The following is a 20457-nucleotide window of genomic DNA, read 5'->3' on the forward strand; positions in this document are numbered from 1 at the left end:
CTTGAGCTAAAATTATCTCAAGTTTCACTTCCAGGTTGGGAAAAAGACAACAATCTTTGTCTTTTATAGCTTAAACCTGTCATAGCTTAAATCTGCTATTATCTATTGGTGTGTAAGGTTTGGACTAGCTTTTTCTTTCTGTATAGGTGATAATAGAGAGTGACACTGGAATACTTCTGTGGCATGGTTGTGATGGTGTTTGCTGGGGTCTTAGGATGAGGGAAGAGACGAGGATCTGACTCCATGTTTCAAAAGGCTTGATTTATTATTTTATGATACATATGATATTAAAACTATACTAAAAAAATAAAAGAAAGGATTTCATCAGAAGGCTAGCTAAGAATAGAAAAAGAAAGAATGATGACAAAAGCTTGTGTCTTGGACAGAGAGTCTGAGCCAGCTGACTGTGATTGGCCATTAATTAGAAAAAACTACATGAGACCAATCACAGATCCACCTGTTGCATTCCACAGCAGCAGATAACCATTGTTTACATTTTGTTCCTGAGGCCTCTCAGCTTCTCAGGAGAAAAAAATCCTAAGGAAAGGATTTTTCAGAAAATGTGTCTGTGATGTGTGGCGGTTACTCAGACCAAACAAGATGGCAGGGTCCTCAAAGCTTGTGTACCTCACTCAATTTTACTATCCCTCATCTGCAATTTCTTTAGCAAGTCTGTTCCTATGTGTGGAGTAACACAAGTCCATAAGTACTTTCTGTTATGAATTAAGTGAATATGTTGTTTGTGAGCTGAACATACTCTCTAATAAGTAGACATCTCTTTGAACACTGCATGTCTTTGCTGGCCGTGTAAAAATGGTGTTAGAATCAAAGCCTTTAGATTTAATTCTGGTCTTTTGTAATCCAAAGCTGCAGACTTCTTAAAGGCATAAATGTGTCATAAATTCACTTATGGGATTTAAACAAGCCTGTCATTTCTGTCTTTGAAAACCTACTTCTGGGATCCAGCATGAAAACAAAATTGATTTTTTGTGTTTCTCTTAGCAATTTCTCTTAAAAAAAAAAACCAAACCCACATTAGCAATCTGTCTTATTTTATATGTTATCCATGCATGTAGAAACACAACAAAAGCAATAACATTACACATAATTGCCGTTATTGTTGATAGTGTACCTAGATAATCCTGCAAATGTTTTTCTAAGGCATTGTACAGGTCAGGAAAGAGAATAAACTTTTCTCTTACACTTGTGAAATTAATTTTATATATTACAGTGTAAAACTCAGTGCAGTTGTGAAATATGCTAATTAGTTGTCACAAGTAGCACCAAAATACTTTCTGTGGCTCTTCTCACACTATATTAGCATAGCTCTAGAACCAGAGTGAGAATTAAAACACGATTATAGGCTACTAAATTATGCTGCAGTTGTTGTGGCATAACATACTCTGAGTTTCCAGCTGGCAGCACTCAAGAGTTTTTTGAGAGGAGAAGAAATGCTGCTGACCTAGTTCAATTTTTGTGATCAGTTCTGTATTTTTGTTCTCTGAAGTATCAACATTACATGTTAAAAAGGTCTGAATGTTTTCATCAGACTTTCTTATCTCATCCAAATGATCTGCCCTAGAAAACATAACCCTTTAACACTGAGAATTGTGATCCAAAATGGTAAAATTATTCCCTGACATTTCTGTGCAAGTCTCATACTGGAAAGAACATGGTCTTGACTTTTGAACAAACACAGCTTCCTGGAGTTGAAGTGTTGACTGTGTGAGACAGACACCACAGATGAAGCTGTAAGTGAGATTTCTTCCTCTGTGTCCTACTTACAGTGAATTCTCCTCATGGGATGTATTTGTAGTAAGAGCCCCAAAGGATAATTTTGATAAAACTATTTTTGTGAGCAAGAGTAAATATCTTGTGTTGGTGCATTTTTGGATTCATGCAAATAGCCTTGAAAGTGTTGCTGGGGAGAAAGGGAGCAGACAGATTCTGTTTGTTTTATTATTCAGCATGAGGCTCACCCTGTTATCTATTATCTGTGGTCACAATGAATAACGGGCTTTCATGGCAGCATCATCCATTTCTTGCATTGCGGAATGTTGGATTGCAATTCCACCAGAAGCAAAGGCCAAGAACCAAGTTTTAGATAATGAGCAAATAGTTGCAATCATTCACTTGGGATAAATACCTTTTCTCTTGTTATCTATAAATCTCAGCAGCAAGCCATCCTCTGCAAAGCAAACAGCTAAGAATAATTATTGGGAGATAGGTCCATTTCCCTGGAATTCTGTTTTTTCTGTTCATGCTCCTTAAGAGCATGTGAGGACTTCGCCTCACTCCCACTGCACCATCTCTCTGTGTCCACTTCCTTAATTCTACATCATCCTTTGCCTGTATAGCAAAAAAAGCATTGTCACCCAGCTCCCTGAAGGACTCCTGGTCTTAAGACATCCCAGCTGTTCTCCTAGCAGCACTTCACCCCTTCCCAAGAAAGAAAGAAAGGAGCAAGTAGGGATGGGGAATGGGGGATGTATTCAATACAGAAAAAGGAGTCTGCTGCTGATGCAACTGATTGCCATCTGACTAAAAGGGAATATAAGGAAGATGTGACTCACTGTGTATTAATTGCATGTATAGTAGCTCCTGAAATGGAGCTGTGTTCCAAGGAAGAGATATGATTGTTCTTCTGAGTCTATCTTAATTTGAGAAGCAACTGGACCACTGTCTTCAAAGACCTGCAGACTCTCATTTTCCAAGTGTCTCTTTCAGCATCTTTATAGTTTTGTCATCCCCACAGTTTTGTGGTCATCACTGTAACTGGGTGCTAATTAATATTCGAAGTATGCGCTGTGTAAAACAACTGCCTTTTATTTGTCATGGACTTGTTGTCTGATTAATTGATTTTGTGCTTTCCAGCTCTTGTTTTGTGACATTGGTAATCATCCTGCCATAACCTCTTCCATGCCACTCACAACACTGTAGACTTTCATAACCCTGCTCATCTCTCTTTCCAAGGTGAAGGCCTGTCATATCGTTGGTCTGCTGATGCATGGAAGCTACATCCTAGCCCAGTCTTGCCAACCTCATAATGAATCTTAATCACATTCCCTCCTTTTCTTGCCCTGCCAAGAAGAATATTTTGATGCATATTCATACACTAAATTTGGGGATAAAACACATAATTTTCCTTGGTGAAATGCACTTGTTGTAGCACAGGTTGATATGAAAAGTGCCTGTTGCTTTCATATAAGGAAGGCCGGGAAAACATTTGACTTCATGCAAACCTTAAATATCTTCACCGATTATTTAATTTCATTAGTACATGCAAGTATATTTGCACAATAAAGCCTTCTTTCAAGTCATTTGTTTAGATCTTTCCTTCCAACCTAAATGTAACTTTTGTACTTCCTCACAATTAGAATTGACATTGGAAAATCAACTGGAAAATAGCAAAGTATCCAGAACGGGTGAATTGCTGTCTTAAAAACTAATTGTGAAATCAAATCTAGTTTTTCAAACCTTTGGGACTGGAGAAATGTATTTATTGGTGGCACTTGTCTTTCAAGAAATAGTTGTGTACTTCACTACAACGCATGAAACTTTAATCTATTTAATATAAGAAACTGAGTGAAGCACTTAAAAATTACTGGGAATTAGGAAGCTTGGGGCTGAGACAGCCAGCTGTGTGTCTAGCTTCAGGACCACAACACTGCCACTCCAGCTAGACTAATTAGATTTGCTGAAATGTTGTTCAACACCATGCTACTGCAATAACACTGATTCTGGGAGACAGACTAGAACTTTGGTGATGGTCTGCAGTTCCTTCATACATGTTCACCAGATAATGTGCAGCTAGCTAAATTTTCCTTGTGCAGTACTGAATTTTGTGTGCAAATATCTGCATGCATATGTGTCTGCATTCCAAGTGTCTTCTGCAATTTAGGGCAATGTCCTTAATGTTGCATGTAGTAACTGGGTCACCACTGAGTCAAAGGTTTGATTAATAACTATTCATAGAAACGGAAAAGGTGTCAACAAAAGATAACATGTCTCTCACTGCATCATATTTTGAACTACTGCTTAGGTTGTCTTGCTTTCAAATTCTCTGCCTCATTCCCCTTTAAAAAATTTGATCTAGACATTTTGCATTTTGGATGTCTGTACCACCTCCTGCATATTTGAGTAAAAAGTTGACTCCTACAGAAGCCCTCCAGTGGGTTTGTCTGTTGTGTTTAATTTCAAGCCCTTATGAAGAAAGGGAAAAATTACATTAACTTTGAATAAAGCAAATAGTGTTGGATCTTGTTTTGGTAGTGGATAACAGTTTGCTGAGATTTTTAGCTTTTTAATTCAGCAACCAAACGAAGGAATTAGTTATTTGCACAGCCCCAGGCAGAAGTAATTTCTAGAGTGCCTGACATCACACTTATCAGGTTCTCCTCATGTTTCCCGTACTTTTTGTCCTCAGAATATTGCATCTTTTTTTTTCAGTGCAGAAGAATATATGAAATCTATCATTAATACAGTCCTTGTTTCTGTAACCATTCATACTGGCAGAATGCATCAGCAAATCACCCTGCAGCAAAAATTTCACATGGATCATGTGTGGATGCAAAACCATATTCTTGTCAAATGATGCAGCAGGGAAGTGATACTGGTATTGCAGAAAGTGCAAGGTATGTGGTGATGCTTGGTCCTCTAGTGGTGGACCTCTATGTGGTGATGCTAGCAAAAGCTAGCCAGTATGATCTTTGAAAAATATAGGTCGACTAATTTTAGCTAGCAGGGTGAGCCTGTACAACATTGCTACTATGTTCTATGTTACAGAACAGCTTAAAATTGTATCTATTACATCATCAAATTACAGTCTTACACAGGAAATTCTATCTTCAAAAATCTATTTGTTCTTTACTAGGATCAGGCAAAAGAAGAAATAAGGAGTGTTGCAATTTCAGGCTGTCAGTTTGAACTACTGGACTTCAGGCCCACTTGTGCAGGCTGACCACCAGTGTCTCTTAGCCAAATCAGAGATTAGAAATTATCTTGGTGTCTGCTTCGTTTGCCCCATTTGGCTGCTTAGATCCTTACACAGAAAAGAAATACATGGCATCCCTGGTCCATCTTCTGCCTGTCTCAGGTAAAAAGAGATATGGAGGCACATTTCTGTCTCCCACAAAGCAATAATTGCCCAGAAGCTTTCTACTGACCAGCACCTGTTAGTCTCCAGTCCTGCAATAATCGTGCATGTGTCTATCCTTCACAGAGCAAATAATAAAACTCAGGGCTACTCAGATTAAATAGATTAAGGCTTTAGCTTAAACCTGAAGTTATTTGGAGTTGCTTGCAACCTCCTGCAAGGAAAGGTATAGCAAACAAATAAATGTGTTTTAATTTTACAGATCTGTTGCATGTCTTGGTTTGCAGAATGAACATCTTATCTGCATCCAGCTAGTGCAAGAAGCTACACTGCTTGGCATACCACCAGGACTCCTCTTATCTGACTTTGGCCAAGTAAAAGTGAGGCTTGTAGTCTAACCCTTTAATTTACTGGCAGTAATCCCTAATAGTAACAGGCATATCCAAGGGCAGTTCAACCTTTCTATCCTGAGCTCTTTGTTAAAACAGAAGATGAGGTTTTTTGCTTTGGGAGTGGTTACAAGAGGACACCGCAACTTAGGGCTGCACAGCTGTAGGATAAGAGATGCACCTTGTTACTAGACATGCAGTTCCAAAGTGTAACATAAATAACAAAATGGGTAACATAGAATAAAAACACATATTTGTAAATCATATAAAGTTCATATATTTTAGTTACCTTGTAATTTTATTACATTAGTTTCATGCCTTTATTTTACAAAATGAAACTTAAGGAAAGTCTATAAAAACATTTAAAAAAACAACATATAAGAACAGGCTAGGTCATTACTATAACTATTTGGTTGAACTTTATTCATCCCTTGAAATTTTTCTGATGTTAGTAAATGTTGTGGTTTAATTCCAAGCACAGCTAAGCAGCACATAGCTCTTTCCTCCTTCTCTCTCTCCATGGTGGGATGGGGGAAAGAATAGAAAGAACAAAGGTGAGAAAGTTCATGGATTGACATAAAGACACTTTAATAGCTAAAGCAAAAGCTATACATGCAAGCAAAACAAAACAAGAAATTAAGTCGCTGCTTCCCATTGGCAGATTGGTGTTCAGCCATTCTTAGGAAAGCAGAGTTTGGTCAAATGTAATGGTCACTAGAGAAGACAAATTCCATGACAATGAATATCATCCTCCTTCCTCTTTTTTTCCAACAGTTTATATGCTGAACATGGCACCATATGTTATGGAAAATCCCTTTGGTTAGTTGGGGTCAGGTGTCCCCAACTAACCAAAGAATCTGTCCCCACCCAGACTCTTGTGCATATAAAGCCTCCTCACTGGCAGGATGATGTGAGAGGCAGAAAATCCCTTGGCTCTGAGTACACTCTGATCAGCAATAACTGAAACATCCCTGTGTTATCAATGCTGTTTTCAGCACAAATCCAAAACACAGCACCCTACTAGCCACTGTGAAGAAAATTAACTCTATTATTCTGTGTAAAAAGAAAGCAAATTAAATATGTAAATTAAATTGGTTATCAGCCATTCCATTTTTTGTCACAAGATATCAGTGGCATCCTGGCCTGTATCAGCAATAGTGTGGCCAGCACGACTGGGGAAGTGATTGTCCCCAGGTACTGGGCACTGGTCAGGCCACATTTTGAATCCTGTGTTCAGATGTGGGCTCCTCACTACAAGAAAGGCATTGAGGGGCTGGAGTGTGTCCAGAGTAGGGCAGTTAAGCTGGGGAAGGGTCTGGAGAGTAAGTCCTGTGAGGAGATGTTGAGAGAATTGGGGTTGTTTAGCTTGAAGAAAAGGAGGCTCGGGGGTATTGTATTGATCTCTACAACTGCATGAAAGGAGGTTGTAGCCAGGTGGGGGTCAGTCTCTTCTCCCAGGTAACAAGGGACAAGAGGACATGGCCTCAAACTCTACCAAGGGAGGTTCAGGTTGGACCTTAGGAAGAATTTCTTCATGGAAAGGACTGTCAAGCATAGTTATGGGCTGCCCAGGGAGGTGATGGAGTCTCCATCATTGGATGTGTTCAAACAAACCAACTGTACGTGGCACTCAGTGCCATGGTCTTGTTGACAAGGGAGTGTCTGACCAGAGGTTGGACTTGGTGATCTCAGAGGCCTTTTCCAATCTAGATGATTCTGCAATAAATTGATAACTTAAAAATTGGTGGTTATATAATTCTAAACCTGTTAATACTTTGGCTGTTAGGACTTTTGGAACAAATAATGGAAAATTTATAATATGATCTCTTTCAAGCAACTGTCAATCAAATATGCTAGTGTTTGACTCTGAATTTTTCAGTTTATTTTTCCTACTTGCATTGTGTAGCTTCAATTAGAGAGAGCAAAGGAGGAGGGGTGAACAGGCTCACACAAACCTGTCCTTATTAGATGACTAAAGACACGCAACCATACAGTCTTAAGCAGATAACAGTTTTCAGCAGATAGCATCATGGATGACAGTTGCCAAGGCAAATAATCATAATTAGGCACACTGGCTATAGTGCATCAGATTCTGAAGTTCAACTGTAAGACAAATAATTCAAAAGAGTTTCTAAATTGATTTCTAAATTTATAGCAATATCCATGACAGAAGTGTGATATGAACACTAATACAATGTTGTTATGCATTTTTGTAGGATGCCACAGTATGAAGTAAAGCAACCTCAATAGTGAATGCTGATTTTCTTCCCTCAGCAGCAGGAATTCATAGAAAACTTTAAAATGTCATTAGAAAAGTTCTCTTGCATGTATTTTTATTGTTGTTCACTTCTAGAACAGTCTTAACTGTAATAAAAAAGTTATCTAACATGTTACACAAATTTGACACTTTCCCTGTGCCAGTCTTCAAACACAGGGTGGTTCCACCATAGACCATAAACTGTTTTGTCGCCTAGGTGTTTCATGTCACAGCAGCTGGCACCACCACATGTGCAGTTTGCCAAATTATATGTTACCACTTGAGCACAGATTATCTCCTTGAACAGAATACTAAGCTGGGCACTTAACTTTCATTCCAATATATGAAAAAGTATATGCTGCTGTCACGCATATTCTTATGGATTTTTTTTCCTGTTTCCTTTGGCCAACTGCCTATGGAGGAAAAGAGCTAGATTACACCCCATTAACTGGCAAAAGAAATACATTATAAGGTAGTATTTTTATCAGGTTTGCCATACTAAATGAACTTCTGTTTTTCATGTGATCTAAATTCTTTCCAAGGATTCCCCACTACGTCTTCAATACAAACTTATTTCATTTGGAGTTTAGCTCCCCTTCATTCACATTTGATTAGGAATTTCCCAGTTTGACAAGGAAAAAATGAATTAAATCTGAGTCACACTTGCTATTTTAATTAGGTGAATACATTCTTTGCTTCCTTAGCATATTACTGATTGGTCCTTGTTCTTCTACTCTGGAAGGCAATGAGATTTTCTCCTATGGGTTAGTCTTGCTTCCTTGCTCTGTAGAAACACAAAATGAAGCAAAGGACAAAAGCATTTAGGTTTTTCTAATCTAAATTAGAAAAACATCTAGATTTTTCAAAGCAAACCATATTTATATCTTAGTCTTTGGAGATTCAGACATCTATTCCATTTTATTGTTTTATGCTACGATTTTCTTTCCTATTGCTATAGTAAAGGCATTTACAGTCTTTGAAAAAGGAAATGCTAACTGCTTGCCATGTAATAAGTATTTCTTAGGTTCTAAAATTACTTTTATTGACTTCAGGTTCCTGGGCTTTTTTCATTCCTTGGTTTGCTTACACCCCACTAGTGGGCTCAGTACTTACCAGTAGCAATCAAAAAGCTTATCTCACCTGAAGATTTCATGCTTTTTCTGCCACCAGCAGAGCTCTGTACTAAAAAAGAGCGCGTGCTGATAATGAGTCGCTGCCGCAACTCTAAATGAAAGTGTGTGATGCTGTATAAGACAGCAGCAGTTGTGTGAACCATTGGTACTAGCACAGCACTGTGTCCTCAAAGTTCCATTAATTCTGGACTGTCAGCTACAGATTGCGTTGGCTCCAGCAAGGACAGAAGACTGAAGTGTTAGTAGTCTTTCTCTTGCTGCTTTCCTATGTTGGCTCCATTTCCCAACCAGGTGCCAGAGGAGACCACAGAGATTTGCCACATATCTATGTAGAGTTGGTGGAGATATGTGGGTTTTGGAGGAGCCTGGGGAAGGAGAATGTCATAACTCATGTGTCGCAGTAGAAACCCACAAGTCATCCACAACAGCCAATCTTTATTCTTCACAGCTCATATTTATATAGTTTGCTAAAGGCATTGTCTTTAACTCTAATTGGTTATTTACTTATGGCAATTCAGTTCATTGGTTAGTAGTTGCTAGTGTCTGTCAAAGCTTTCCTTTTTAATGATCTTTACATTCTTTTTTCGAGGGTACAGAATCATTCTCACAGTTAGAAGACCCTATTTTTACAGGTGCATATTACTTTCTCAAGGGAAAGTTAGGCTACCTATTAGCTGTACTTCGCTGAAGTAGAAGGCCTGAGCCATGATTTTACAAGGGTAACCAAGGTTCTTACTTTATAAGGCTTTACCTATATGCAACACTCATGGGATGGAGGAAAATCAGAGAATGACACAGTCCCGGAACCAACTTGAGCTGTAACATGTAGCGTGTTCTTCAAGAAAAATTCCACTAGTTGAGGGTTGGAGCCTTAATGAGGGCAGAAGAGGGGGATGTGTCCATCTTGCCGAAGGTTAAGCTCTCTCTTCCTGTGGAATACATCCTTGCCTAATCAAGATTTTCAACGTTACATTGGTGGAACAAACCAGACATGGTTGTGGAATGGAAAGATGTGCTGTTGTAACTGTAGATGAAACTTAGTACACCATGAGTAAGCCAGTAAAAATTTGTCTACTCTTACATTTACCATGGAAGGGGTAGCATTGGTAAAGCTGATGCTGCTTTGTGAGTCCCTCTGCCTAAATTTTGGAAGAAGAAATACAATAACAGGATTGTCCCAGTCCTGTTCATGATGGAACACAGGACAGTGTGTGGCACTTAAGCCTCTAGAAAATCTGAGCTCACAGATGTCCCATCTGCAGGCCAGCTTAGGAATTGCAATTAGGGCTTCTGTGTTCCCTCTAATCATGACATAAGCAGATGATTGGTGCTCTTTGTGATAATTTTTAAGACCTCTCTTTATTTTAATCAGAAAATATTTTCAATAATAAATTATAATTTATAATTAATAAAGAAGAATAAATAATAATTTTTGAATTTATGCTTTAAGTGTGCCTTTTTTGTTTTTAACATATATACTCAAACTACCTTTGCATACAGTCAAGTGCTACCATGAAGGGATATTTTCACTGGATGATGAAAACGAGTCTTCCTGACTCTGCAGGACAGGGGGAAAATGTTTTATTTCCACACAGGAAGATTTAGCAAAGTATGTTCAGTGGCTCTTCTGTGCCACACAAAGTCTCATCTTCATTGATATACCCTAAAGAACCTACTTATTAAAATCCTACTGAAGCATGATTGAAACAAAGATATTTGTTAAGCTAACACTGCTGGAGTTGAGAAATGTCCCTGGCAATGTACTGCAGAAATGCTTTTCCTTCTTTCCTGCCAAGCATAAGGAAGCTTTCAAGTTATGCCTTAACTATAAAGGTGCTATTTTGTTCCTCTCTCTCAAGTTCACTTCCAGTAGGAAGATTTCTATTAACTGAAATGAGTATAAACTTTGTCCTGTCAAGTCTCTATAATAATTTTGTGGACCTATTGGATATTGCCAGTGACTTTTCAGAGGGAGTAAATGTTAATGATAAAAGGTGAAAGTAAAAAGACTAGCAGTAGTTTGGATACTGCATGATTTATTCATTGCCTGTTTGTATCTGATATCAACTGTTAGCTAGCCTTTCTGATGATTAATCTTTATTGATGTATTTCTAAAGCACTCTGATTTAATAGATATGAGGATAACTAGGAAGACAGCTTGTGCTCTTTATGTTTTCAGTTTTCTTGTTTATTCTCATAACCTTTCCCAGCTCTTGTTCCTATTTGAACAAGATTTGTGGAGCTGCTCTCAATTTTGCCTTCTATGAATCTTCTCATTCTTTCAGGAATCACACTTGCCTTTTTAGGATAGTGTCATATACATATTCTTTGATCGGGGAGTACCTGGGGTTTCTTTACATGCAGAGGTTTCCAACTCATTGTTACTGTCCAGTTTTAAAATATTAGAAATTCTTCTGTCTGAATTAAAGTACAAACAAATGTCAAAGTAAATAGTATGGATTTTATTTGATAGCAAACATGAGAAAGAGAGACACAGAGAGAGAGAGAGAGAGAGAAAGGAAGACAAAGAAATAGAAAAGAGGTGGGGGGGACAGAAAGAGAATAACAGAGACAGAAAAAAGAAAATACCACCACTCTCTGGATCCCACCATCGTCCCATTGATCCTCTCTAGCTGTTCTTCTTGGTGGTGAAGGTCCCTCTGAAAAGCATAGAATCCGATGAATAAAGATATGCTCAGACCAGGTGGTAATGCCCAGGTGCCTCCCCTCTGTGGGAGGCAGCGTGATGCAGTCTCTTGCAGCAGACTCTGGATATATTGCATCACTTTGTGTCACTTTGCATCATGTACAGTACTGTGGTGCAAGGTCTCAGGAATAAGTCTGGAGAGCACCTTGGGGGAGGGTCTTTGATGAATTGTGACACCCTTCAATTGCCTCTTATGTGAGTGTCTTGTGGATGTGGCCTGTGGGGTCGGAGGTTTCACAGCCAGGCCGATGTGTATAAGGGAGGATGGGTATTCAGTGCCTTCGGAGCAGAGGTTATGCCACACACCTCTTCCTTCACCCTCAGTTGCAGGAGGAGTCTGTAAACCTCTGTGGGCTGTGGTGTCCCCCCCCCCAAACTCAAAAAGAGAGATGATTCTCAGTGCAGCTGCTGTGTTTGCCTTTCTTGTGGATGTATTCTTCTCCCTCAGCCTGAGATGACTGAGCAGTAGTGTCCCCTTTATCTTATCCGGACAGCTTAACTCACAGTCCAAAGTTCCAGTCAGGCATCTTCAAGGAGGGGTGGGCTTCTGTGGTACTAGTTTCTTTATACAGTTTTTGCTATGGTAGGAAAAAAGCCTTCATAGCAGTATTTTTATTAACCACTTCAATCCCTTACACTTATTTAGCTTGCGTTTTTGTGGATGGTACCTACAAAGTACAATGTGCTACCAAGGTTTTCTCATTCTTATCATGCTACTTCTTGAATGCTGTCTTGTGGACTTTGTACATTCTAGCAGTTTTATGGTTTCCTTATGCCCACTCTGCATCCCAATGTTTCTGCAGCCCATTGCCTTCCATTTTAGCCAAGACTTCATGTTTTTCTTTCTTTTCCAAGGCCTTACCATCTCCATTGTGACTAACAATGTTCCACGTGGAAACTACCAATGCCTCATTAAACACTATTGTTCTGGTGAATACTTCCTTTCCATTATTTAAACAAAAATAATCACTTAACCATAGAAAGATGTCAAGTTGATCTGGTATAGGTGTATTCAGACTGAATGCATTGTGCAGTTCATACAGAGGGTATTGGTCATCTTCCATAACGGTGTTGTTAACCATTCTCTTATTGCTCAAAACCTGTGCATTAGGTATCTAGTCTTTTAGGGATGGTCCTTTATGATTATGGTTGTAGCAATGACTTGCTGATAAATAGGATTTTCCAAGAAATCTCGGGCCTGTTCTGAAACATTGCCACCTTGTGGCGTCTGCAAGCTCACTGTTTTTAACAGTGCTACTTCATGTACTTAGATAGAAGAAAGGGCATAGCGTAGCTGAATTTCCAATAATTCACTAATGAAATCGGTTGCCTTTGTTTTCCAACTTGCAAAAATATAAATGAATCCTAATAGCCGTGCACAAAATCATTCTTCCATGCATTGCATTAAGCTTCTTTTCACTCTCCTTTTTTTTTTCCTTAGAGTGAATTAAAATGGCTCTGAAGTGTAATGTACAGGTGACAGAGATTGTAAACCCACTAAGATGTAGCTTTTAAAATTATACAAAATTGAGCATGGTACCATGGTCATATTAGGTAGCAGGTGGTAATATTTAGGATGTATTTTGGAGTTCCTGCTGACTAACTAGAATCTCAAAATTATATACATGAGTTGACTCTGAAACAGTCTCGTTAATGTTTTACATGCATGTCTGAAGTTTGTCTTCTCTAGGGAGAAAATTTTGTGTTAAAATATGATGGCACTTTCCTCTTAAGTATAGCAATGACAAAAGAAGATCTGTGATAGACTGCAAAAATTGTTGGGTTAGATTTCATGTTCCATATTGTAAAGGAATTTTGTAAAGTAGATGCTCAAAATCTCCTTTCTTTTTTGAGCTCCTTTTCCTATTTGTCTTCATTGTTGGACTGTTACTATAGAAAACAAAAATATTCATGTTTTATCAGCCAAGAAACAAATATGTAAACCTGGTTTTGTCACATTAATTTTTTTACTTTCTTCGTTCCTAAAGTTGCTATGAAAATGCAAAAAAAAAGGTAACATGACATGGGCATGAAGACTGTCCTGAATAATGTGGTTCAGTGCTAGGGAGGGTGAAAAAGGACCAGGATCTGGAGTGCCATGCAGACTTATTGCTTTCCCAGCACGAAATTGGTAATCTCCAAGTCCCATTTAGAGCAAGTTCCACAAGACAGAGCTCTCTTCCATCCAGGTGTGGGGCTCAGACTCCCTGATGAGTGAAGGCAGTGCCAGCTTGCTGGCTGGAAGGAGCAGTTCAGGAGGAATTTAATGAAGCTGGCTGAAAGAGATGGAGCTCTATGCATTACAGCCCTGCTCTCATGGGATTGAGAAACATGCAAAGTAATACAGTTTTCTACATGGCCCTTCCACAGCCTGCAGCTCTGAGGCAATGCTGCAGGCTGTGGAAGGGCCATGTAGAAAACTGTATTACTTTGCATGTTTCTCAATCCTTCTCAATCCTCAATCCAACAGTTCCCTTGGTTGCTTCTCTCAGCTTGGTTGCTTATGTCAGAAAAAATGACAGCTGTTTCCTTTGATAAAGTAGTCTGCTCTGACTATAAATAGTATTTCCATTTTGTTTTCTTTATATCTCACATGATAAACTACAGGAATACAACTTAGCATGGGGAAGCACAGCAAGTTTTTTGATAGAGATTTGTGAGAATGCTGGCTAGGAACATTTAAGATATTCGTGTGCTTTTGAGCCTTCTTTTCTGATGAAGGGAGTATGGATTCATTTACAGCTTCCTGAAAGAATTCAAAAATGTATCAGAGTCATTTCCCATAATAATGCAAAAAAAATCATTTAGTACAATATGAATAACTGCATAATATTTGGACAACTGCATGGAATGATTCTAAATCAAGGTGAAAATTTTAAAGGAATTGGAGTAACTTATAAGTGTTTGGAATGAGAAGTAACATGAGAAAAGAGTATGATTTTCAAAATGGGAGGGGACAGGCATCTTCTTTTGGAGGCAGGCACGAGAAATGTATTAAGAATATGTACTGGGGACTCCCATAAAAGCAGAGCTGGGAGGGCAGAACTGGGATGCTGGTGGGAGAGGCATTTTCCAGGGCAGGGATGGGGATAGAAGAGAGAATTGTGGTGAGAAGCCTCCAAACTGGAGAAAGCTGAAGAGAGTGTTGGGGCAGAGTAGAGCATGCAGATGATGGGGAATTTTTCTTCAATAGTGTCTGCTTGCTTCTTTCATCTCCCTTCTCAGAAATGAGAAATCACACAATCCCTAGAGAGTGCTGAGCCTTGAGCTCCTCTTGTGTTTTAGAAGACCCATTTGTGTGTGATGAGATAGCAAGAAGGCTTCAGGGCTTCCCAGGAGGCTTCAGGCACCTGCCTCTCCAGGTCCTTGTGTACCAAAGGAGACACCTGGATACACAGTAGTCAAAGCAGACCTCTGGACATCATCGAGCCCAGCCATTCCTTCAAAGCAGGACTGCCAGTGACACCAGGTCTGGTCAACTGTGACTTTGTCTACTCAAGTCTTGAATAATTCTTAAAGTTTTTTCTTAGGTCCAACCCAAAAAGAAAGTTGTAGTCCAGGGTTATGTACTTGTAAATAGGGTTGAGGATGTTCCAAGCAGTAACATAGGGTATTTTTGTCCATTAACAATGGGAAACACTTTTTTCTTATCCATTTCTCTGCCTTGGCATATTTTCATTCTTTGTCATGTGCATAATGGTACTAGTTGTTGAATAGGGCCAATGTAACACTGAGCAATTCCTAATTCATTTAGTATGCACATTTTGACTTGCCTTGGAGTCAAAATGAATCTTTGTTCCTCCTCTGTCTTCTAGTGATGCTCCATTGCTGGAGAGAGAAATTGGAATGTTTTTCTAAATTGAATATCTTTCTCAAAAATAGCCATCTTTATTAGTAGAGCAGTAATCATTATAATCAGGATGATACCATTGGCAGAGGCAGCTAAATTGGGCATTTGAAATCCCAGAGCAAGACTGGGAATATAAAGTGTTGTGAATGAAGGAGATGTATATCCTCTCTATCATTTTCTTTTTTTAGTGAGATTTCTGCGGGGAATGCAAAATCATTGACTGACAATTACAGTCTCTGAAAGTATTTTTTTTTCAGCATGTGATTTCACTTTAGATCATTTTAGTGCTGAGTAAAGATGTACTGCTTGAGAAGAGAGTACCAATCCCTAAAATAGTGTAAGTTGGTTGTGTGGAAAAGAATGTAATGTTCTGAAAACACCTGTAACAATCCTAAAAAAACATTGTGAACTATTGAGAAAGAATAAAATGTAGAAACATCTTGTTTCTACTAGACCTTGTGATTAGGAATATATCACGAGTTGAGGCTACCTCAACAGAAAATAATTTGTGACCAATTAGAAGGTTTGCAACACGAGTGGTGTTTTATTTTGGTAAAAGGTGTTGCTAATTAATTAGTGCTCCCTGTGTTACTCTTTCTATTTTTTCCTGTCATCACCCACCCCTGTTGGAGCCAACAACCACTCAAGCAAGAATGTCACCATAAATGTGAGTGGTCTTCCATTGGTTCTGTCACTTGTTCCATTCAATGCACTATCCTTCACACCTAGTTTTCCTTTTAGCCTGGTTTACAGATTATTTTTATAATCAGATCAGTCATACAGGAGCAAATGAAAAAACTGGACAAAAACTGTAGGACTTGCTGAATAGAGGTCTAGGTAGAGCCCCTTCCCAAACCTACCAACAGCTGTATTTTGTGTACATGAATTCACTCTTGCTGCTCCAAAACTCTGAGTCCTTCAGCATTCCTTAGTCTGACCTGAAGGGCAATACTGCTTTGCCTGATAGATGAGATTTTGCTGTAAATAGGAGAGACTTTTCTTATATTCTTTCTAGAGAGCTGGACGGTGTCTTTCTTTTACTTTCAGTGTTTTGATACTCTGCAATGCAGGTTACATTTTCCAGTCTTCCCTTAAGGGACAAATCATGCAGTCATGCTGCTTACAGTCATGCTGCTGCTTCCCTTCTTGATCTGAAAGGTCAGCAGTGGCTGCCTTTTGAGAAAGCCATAACTGCATCTTTCCTCACTTGGTGAGGAATCTAATCTCTAATCTCATCTCCATCTCACTCTCATCTCTAATGAAAAAAGCAAGCCATCATAATATGATAGAGGTTTTTCATATGTTCCCTTCAGGTCTTGTTATAGTCAGCCTAAGAATCATTATTGTTGTAGCCTCCCTTAATACATCTGACATCTGCACATTGCAATGCAGTCAGGTGCTACATCCTACAGCTCTCCAATGCTGCCTTCACAGTAATGATTCTTATTACTTCTCTGGATTGCATGTTATTTTTCAGGCACTGCAGACATCTGTGAGCTTTTTATTCACGTATTGTAATTGTGTTTGCAGGCCATAGAAGAGCTATTCAGTTAGCACTGCTCTCTAGAGGAGTCTGTCAGTATAATTTTTGTTTGCTTTTTTGTCTGTCAAAGTTTGACTTTCTAGGAAACAGAAGTCTAAACCCAGTCTCTCCTTAACACTTTTGGATTTTACTAATCCGTTTCAGCAAAATGGTGAAGAACTCGTTTAATGTGTTCACTGCAAGAGAAGCTCCAGAGAACATTTAGTCCTTATCAGACCTTGAAAAATTTCTTATCCAGAGCAATACTTATGAAATTCCAGCATCATTTTGCTGTCTTAAGCATCAGAGAATATAACCATCTGTCCAAATTCCTTGCTCTTTATTGTCTGAGAGGTGGTCATCTCCTTTTATAACCTCAGTTTATTTCTCTTAACACAGTAAATCAACTTTAGGATACAAGTTGCAGTCAACAGAGCTTGATAAGATCCACTATGGACAAAATACTTGTTTTGGATTGTAACCCAAAATTTGTGTTACCCAAATACAATTCTGCTGCAGAAATATAAATTTACTTAATTAAATCAGCATAAAACTTAGAATGAATAACCATTTGTTAGTGATGTGAAATGCTTTGGTTAATTAGAAATGGCTATACGTGTAAGTATCAACAAATATTGAAATCCATAATATTCTTTGCCATATTCTTGGTGTACATTGTTACGAATGTAGAGGAGAGCTTAAGTAAGTCCTGCCTTAGACTCAGATTTCTGGCAGTAGCTCTGTTGGGAGTAGCCTGCAGCCCAGATCACTCTCACTCACAAGTTTTTAATAATGGTTGGTCACGTCTATTAAAAAATTATTTATTTAATTAACATTTATTTATTTATTTAACACAAATTTAACAGACATAAAACTTTAACAGATGACATACTACACAGGATGAACAAAAGAAACACTACTACCAGATAACCACAGTGCACAACTGAAGTACCTAATATTACAGCTGGCAAAGAAATAGCATAGATCAGATTCCATGTAGCTTACCATCCAGTTGCTGATGGGGCACACATAGGATCCTTCCTCTCAATTCCCAGGAATGTAACTGCAGAACTTGCATCCAAACTTGTGGAAGTCCTGCACATTTCCAGGGTATGCGTCAGACGCTTCTACCTCCATGAAAATTTGTATAGCTTTTATAGTTAGCAAAGTAACGTGTCTCAAAGTTGGGAATTCCTAGCTCATCTCCCTACATCTCACTCTCAAGACAAGGTATTTATTGTCAGCTGGGGATCTCACCTCCCTGGTGCCAGAGATAACTCACTGCTCGACATCTGTGCAGCCTGGGTTATGTCACCAATTCTTGTGAGGGAGAGAATGTCCGGAGCTATGCACCAGCTGCTGGACATAACAGATAAGCTCTTCTGTGGCAGGAACGAATGTTCTGCTACATATATATAAGAAGAGTAGGAAATAGAGTTAGCTAACAGTCCTTAGCCTCAAGACAATGTGACCACCACAAACACGACAGAACTTTAGTCCAAAGTTCACCAGAGAAGTTCTGCAAAGTTTAACTTCTTACTTTTTTCAATGTGTCTTCCAGAAGAAACTGTTAAGATAAAAAACCCTTTGAATAAACTTTGAGTATTATCTAATGGCTTTATCTGGTGAATGTGGGCATGTTAGCAACATAATAGCACTTGCTGATACCCTCTTCTGAGTGTTAATTTTTGCTCCTTATTTATTTAATATTGATTAAAGAAAAGGAGGATGAGGTTCAGCCAAAATATGCACTTCTGTGACATCTTGTAGCTGCCATTACAGTGGCTCTCGACAGTCAGATAACAGAATCGGTGAAACTGACTGCCCTGCAGTTCCCTGCATCCTCCTTCTTGTCTAGAGAAGTGACATTTTCTTTCTGCAGTATTGCATCACTTCTCCCAGTCACCATGTTTGACTGTTAGGAGTGACTTTATAGTAGCATCTGACAGCTCACTCAGTGAGCTTGTGAATGTATCCTGTCAGGGCCTATGGACTTACATCTATCCAGTTTACTTAGTTATTCACTGACCTAATCCTTTTCCATCAAAGGTACACCTTCCTTGCTCCTAGCCTCATCCCTTGTTGTCTGGAACCCAAGATTCCTGAATCAGATCAGATATGGTTATGTGAATTTGTTCAGACTGTTGCCATGGCTGAAACTAGCAGGTCTGATGGACAAACTTGGAAATGCATTTTAAATGGCAAGCATTTTCTGGGTGAAAATACAATGAATGAATGTGTGCATGTAGGTAGGTATCTGGAGTAGGTATCTATGGACCCCTTACAACACCTAAGAAGGAGCAGTTGCAGATTTTCCAGATGGTACCCGTGAATAGGTCAGAATATCTGGAAAAACTACATGGGCTTTTATAGCCAACACTGACAAGATCCATAATATTAAAGACTCCTTTTATGCAGGTCAGTGACCCGAGCTAAAATTTCTCTGTGAGTATAGCAAGAAGATGTGTTTAGCCAGGGTTTTGTACTGATGCAGTTCATTAAAGACATTGCCACACTGGCTAAGATGCCATTAAAACTGTGCTTACTGTTCTACTGAATTTGACAGTGGATAAATCCATCATCTACTCTCACTGCTTAATAACCAGCTGTCATAGTCCTTGTAATGTAACACTTTCATTATATCCACGAAGAAAAAGAACACACAAAAAGATAGCAAATGATCCTGGGAAGTCTTTCTCAGACAGATAAATGCTGCTAAGAATAAAGTAAGCTGCTATTATTAGAACTGTAATGTTAATAAAAAATATGGACAATTATATGCTCTTGAGGCTGGCTTTTTTGGTTTGCTTTTTCTGGTTTGTTGTGGGGGTTCGTTTTTTGGTTTTGGGGTTTTTTTTTGGTGTGGTTTTTTAATTTTTTTTTTTTTTTTAGTGTAGAAGACTTAAAAGAAGACACCCACACAGTTTGCAGGAGTTAGAGAGAAATGGTTGATATTACTTATGCAGCAGACATTTTAAGAAAGCAGGTTAAGAGAAGATTGTCCGGTTTGCTAGTTTAAAACTTAGAAAAATGGTCACACACTATACCACAAAACTGTTGTTGCTTATATTTTCTTCTAGGAACGTCTCTTGATGAGCCTTTTGCCCAGGAATGTTGCAATGGAAATGAAGGAAGACTTCCTGAAGCCACCTGAAAGGATTTTCCACAAGATTTACATTCAAAGGCATGACAATGTTAGGTAGGATTGATGCAGCCCATGAAATAAACTAAAGAACTAGGAATATTTTGTACAAGGACAGTGATGTATAATTGCACTCAAGTTTCAGAGGTAAAAAACCAAGCAATAAAGTGAAGATTTATCATTTATACAGAGTAGAAGAATGGGTGCACTAGGAAGATTTAATCTTCTCAGGAGATAAGCCTGAATCAATAAATGTCTTAGAATAGTAGTGCTGGGAGACTGACAGCTTTTTCCAAATGACTGATCATTGGTTTTGCACTGTATTATGTTTTGCGTGAGCAGGAGTATTTGTTCTGCATGCT

At 38.7% G+C, this 20457-nt stretch overlaps 1 protein-coding gene across 2 annotated transcripts in view; it reads left to right on the forward strand.

Annotated features, from left to right (window-relative positions):
• ADCY1 (adenylate cyclase 1) overlaps positions 1-20457 on the forward strand; it is a 160156-nt gene that overhangs the window by 46994 nt on the left and 92705 nt on the right. For both annotated transcript variants that reach the window (XR_010028070.1, XM_063158793.1), the window contains exon 3: positions 20034-20152. Coding sequence is in view for 1 of the 2 variants with exons in the window: in XM_063158793.1 (XP_063014863.1) it covers positions 20034-20152 (119 nt within the window). In the remaining variant the exon portion in view is untranslated. The remainder of the gene's footprint in view (positions 1-20033; positions 20153-20457) is intronic.

Source organism: Melospiza melodia, chromosome 1 (genome assembly GCF_035770615.1).
Source record: "Melospiza melodia melodia isolate bMelMel2 chromosome 1, bMelMel2.pri, whole genome shotgun sequence".
NCBI lineage: Eukaryota > Metazoa > Chordata > Aves > Passeriformes > Passerellidae > Melospiza > Melospiza melodia.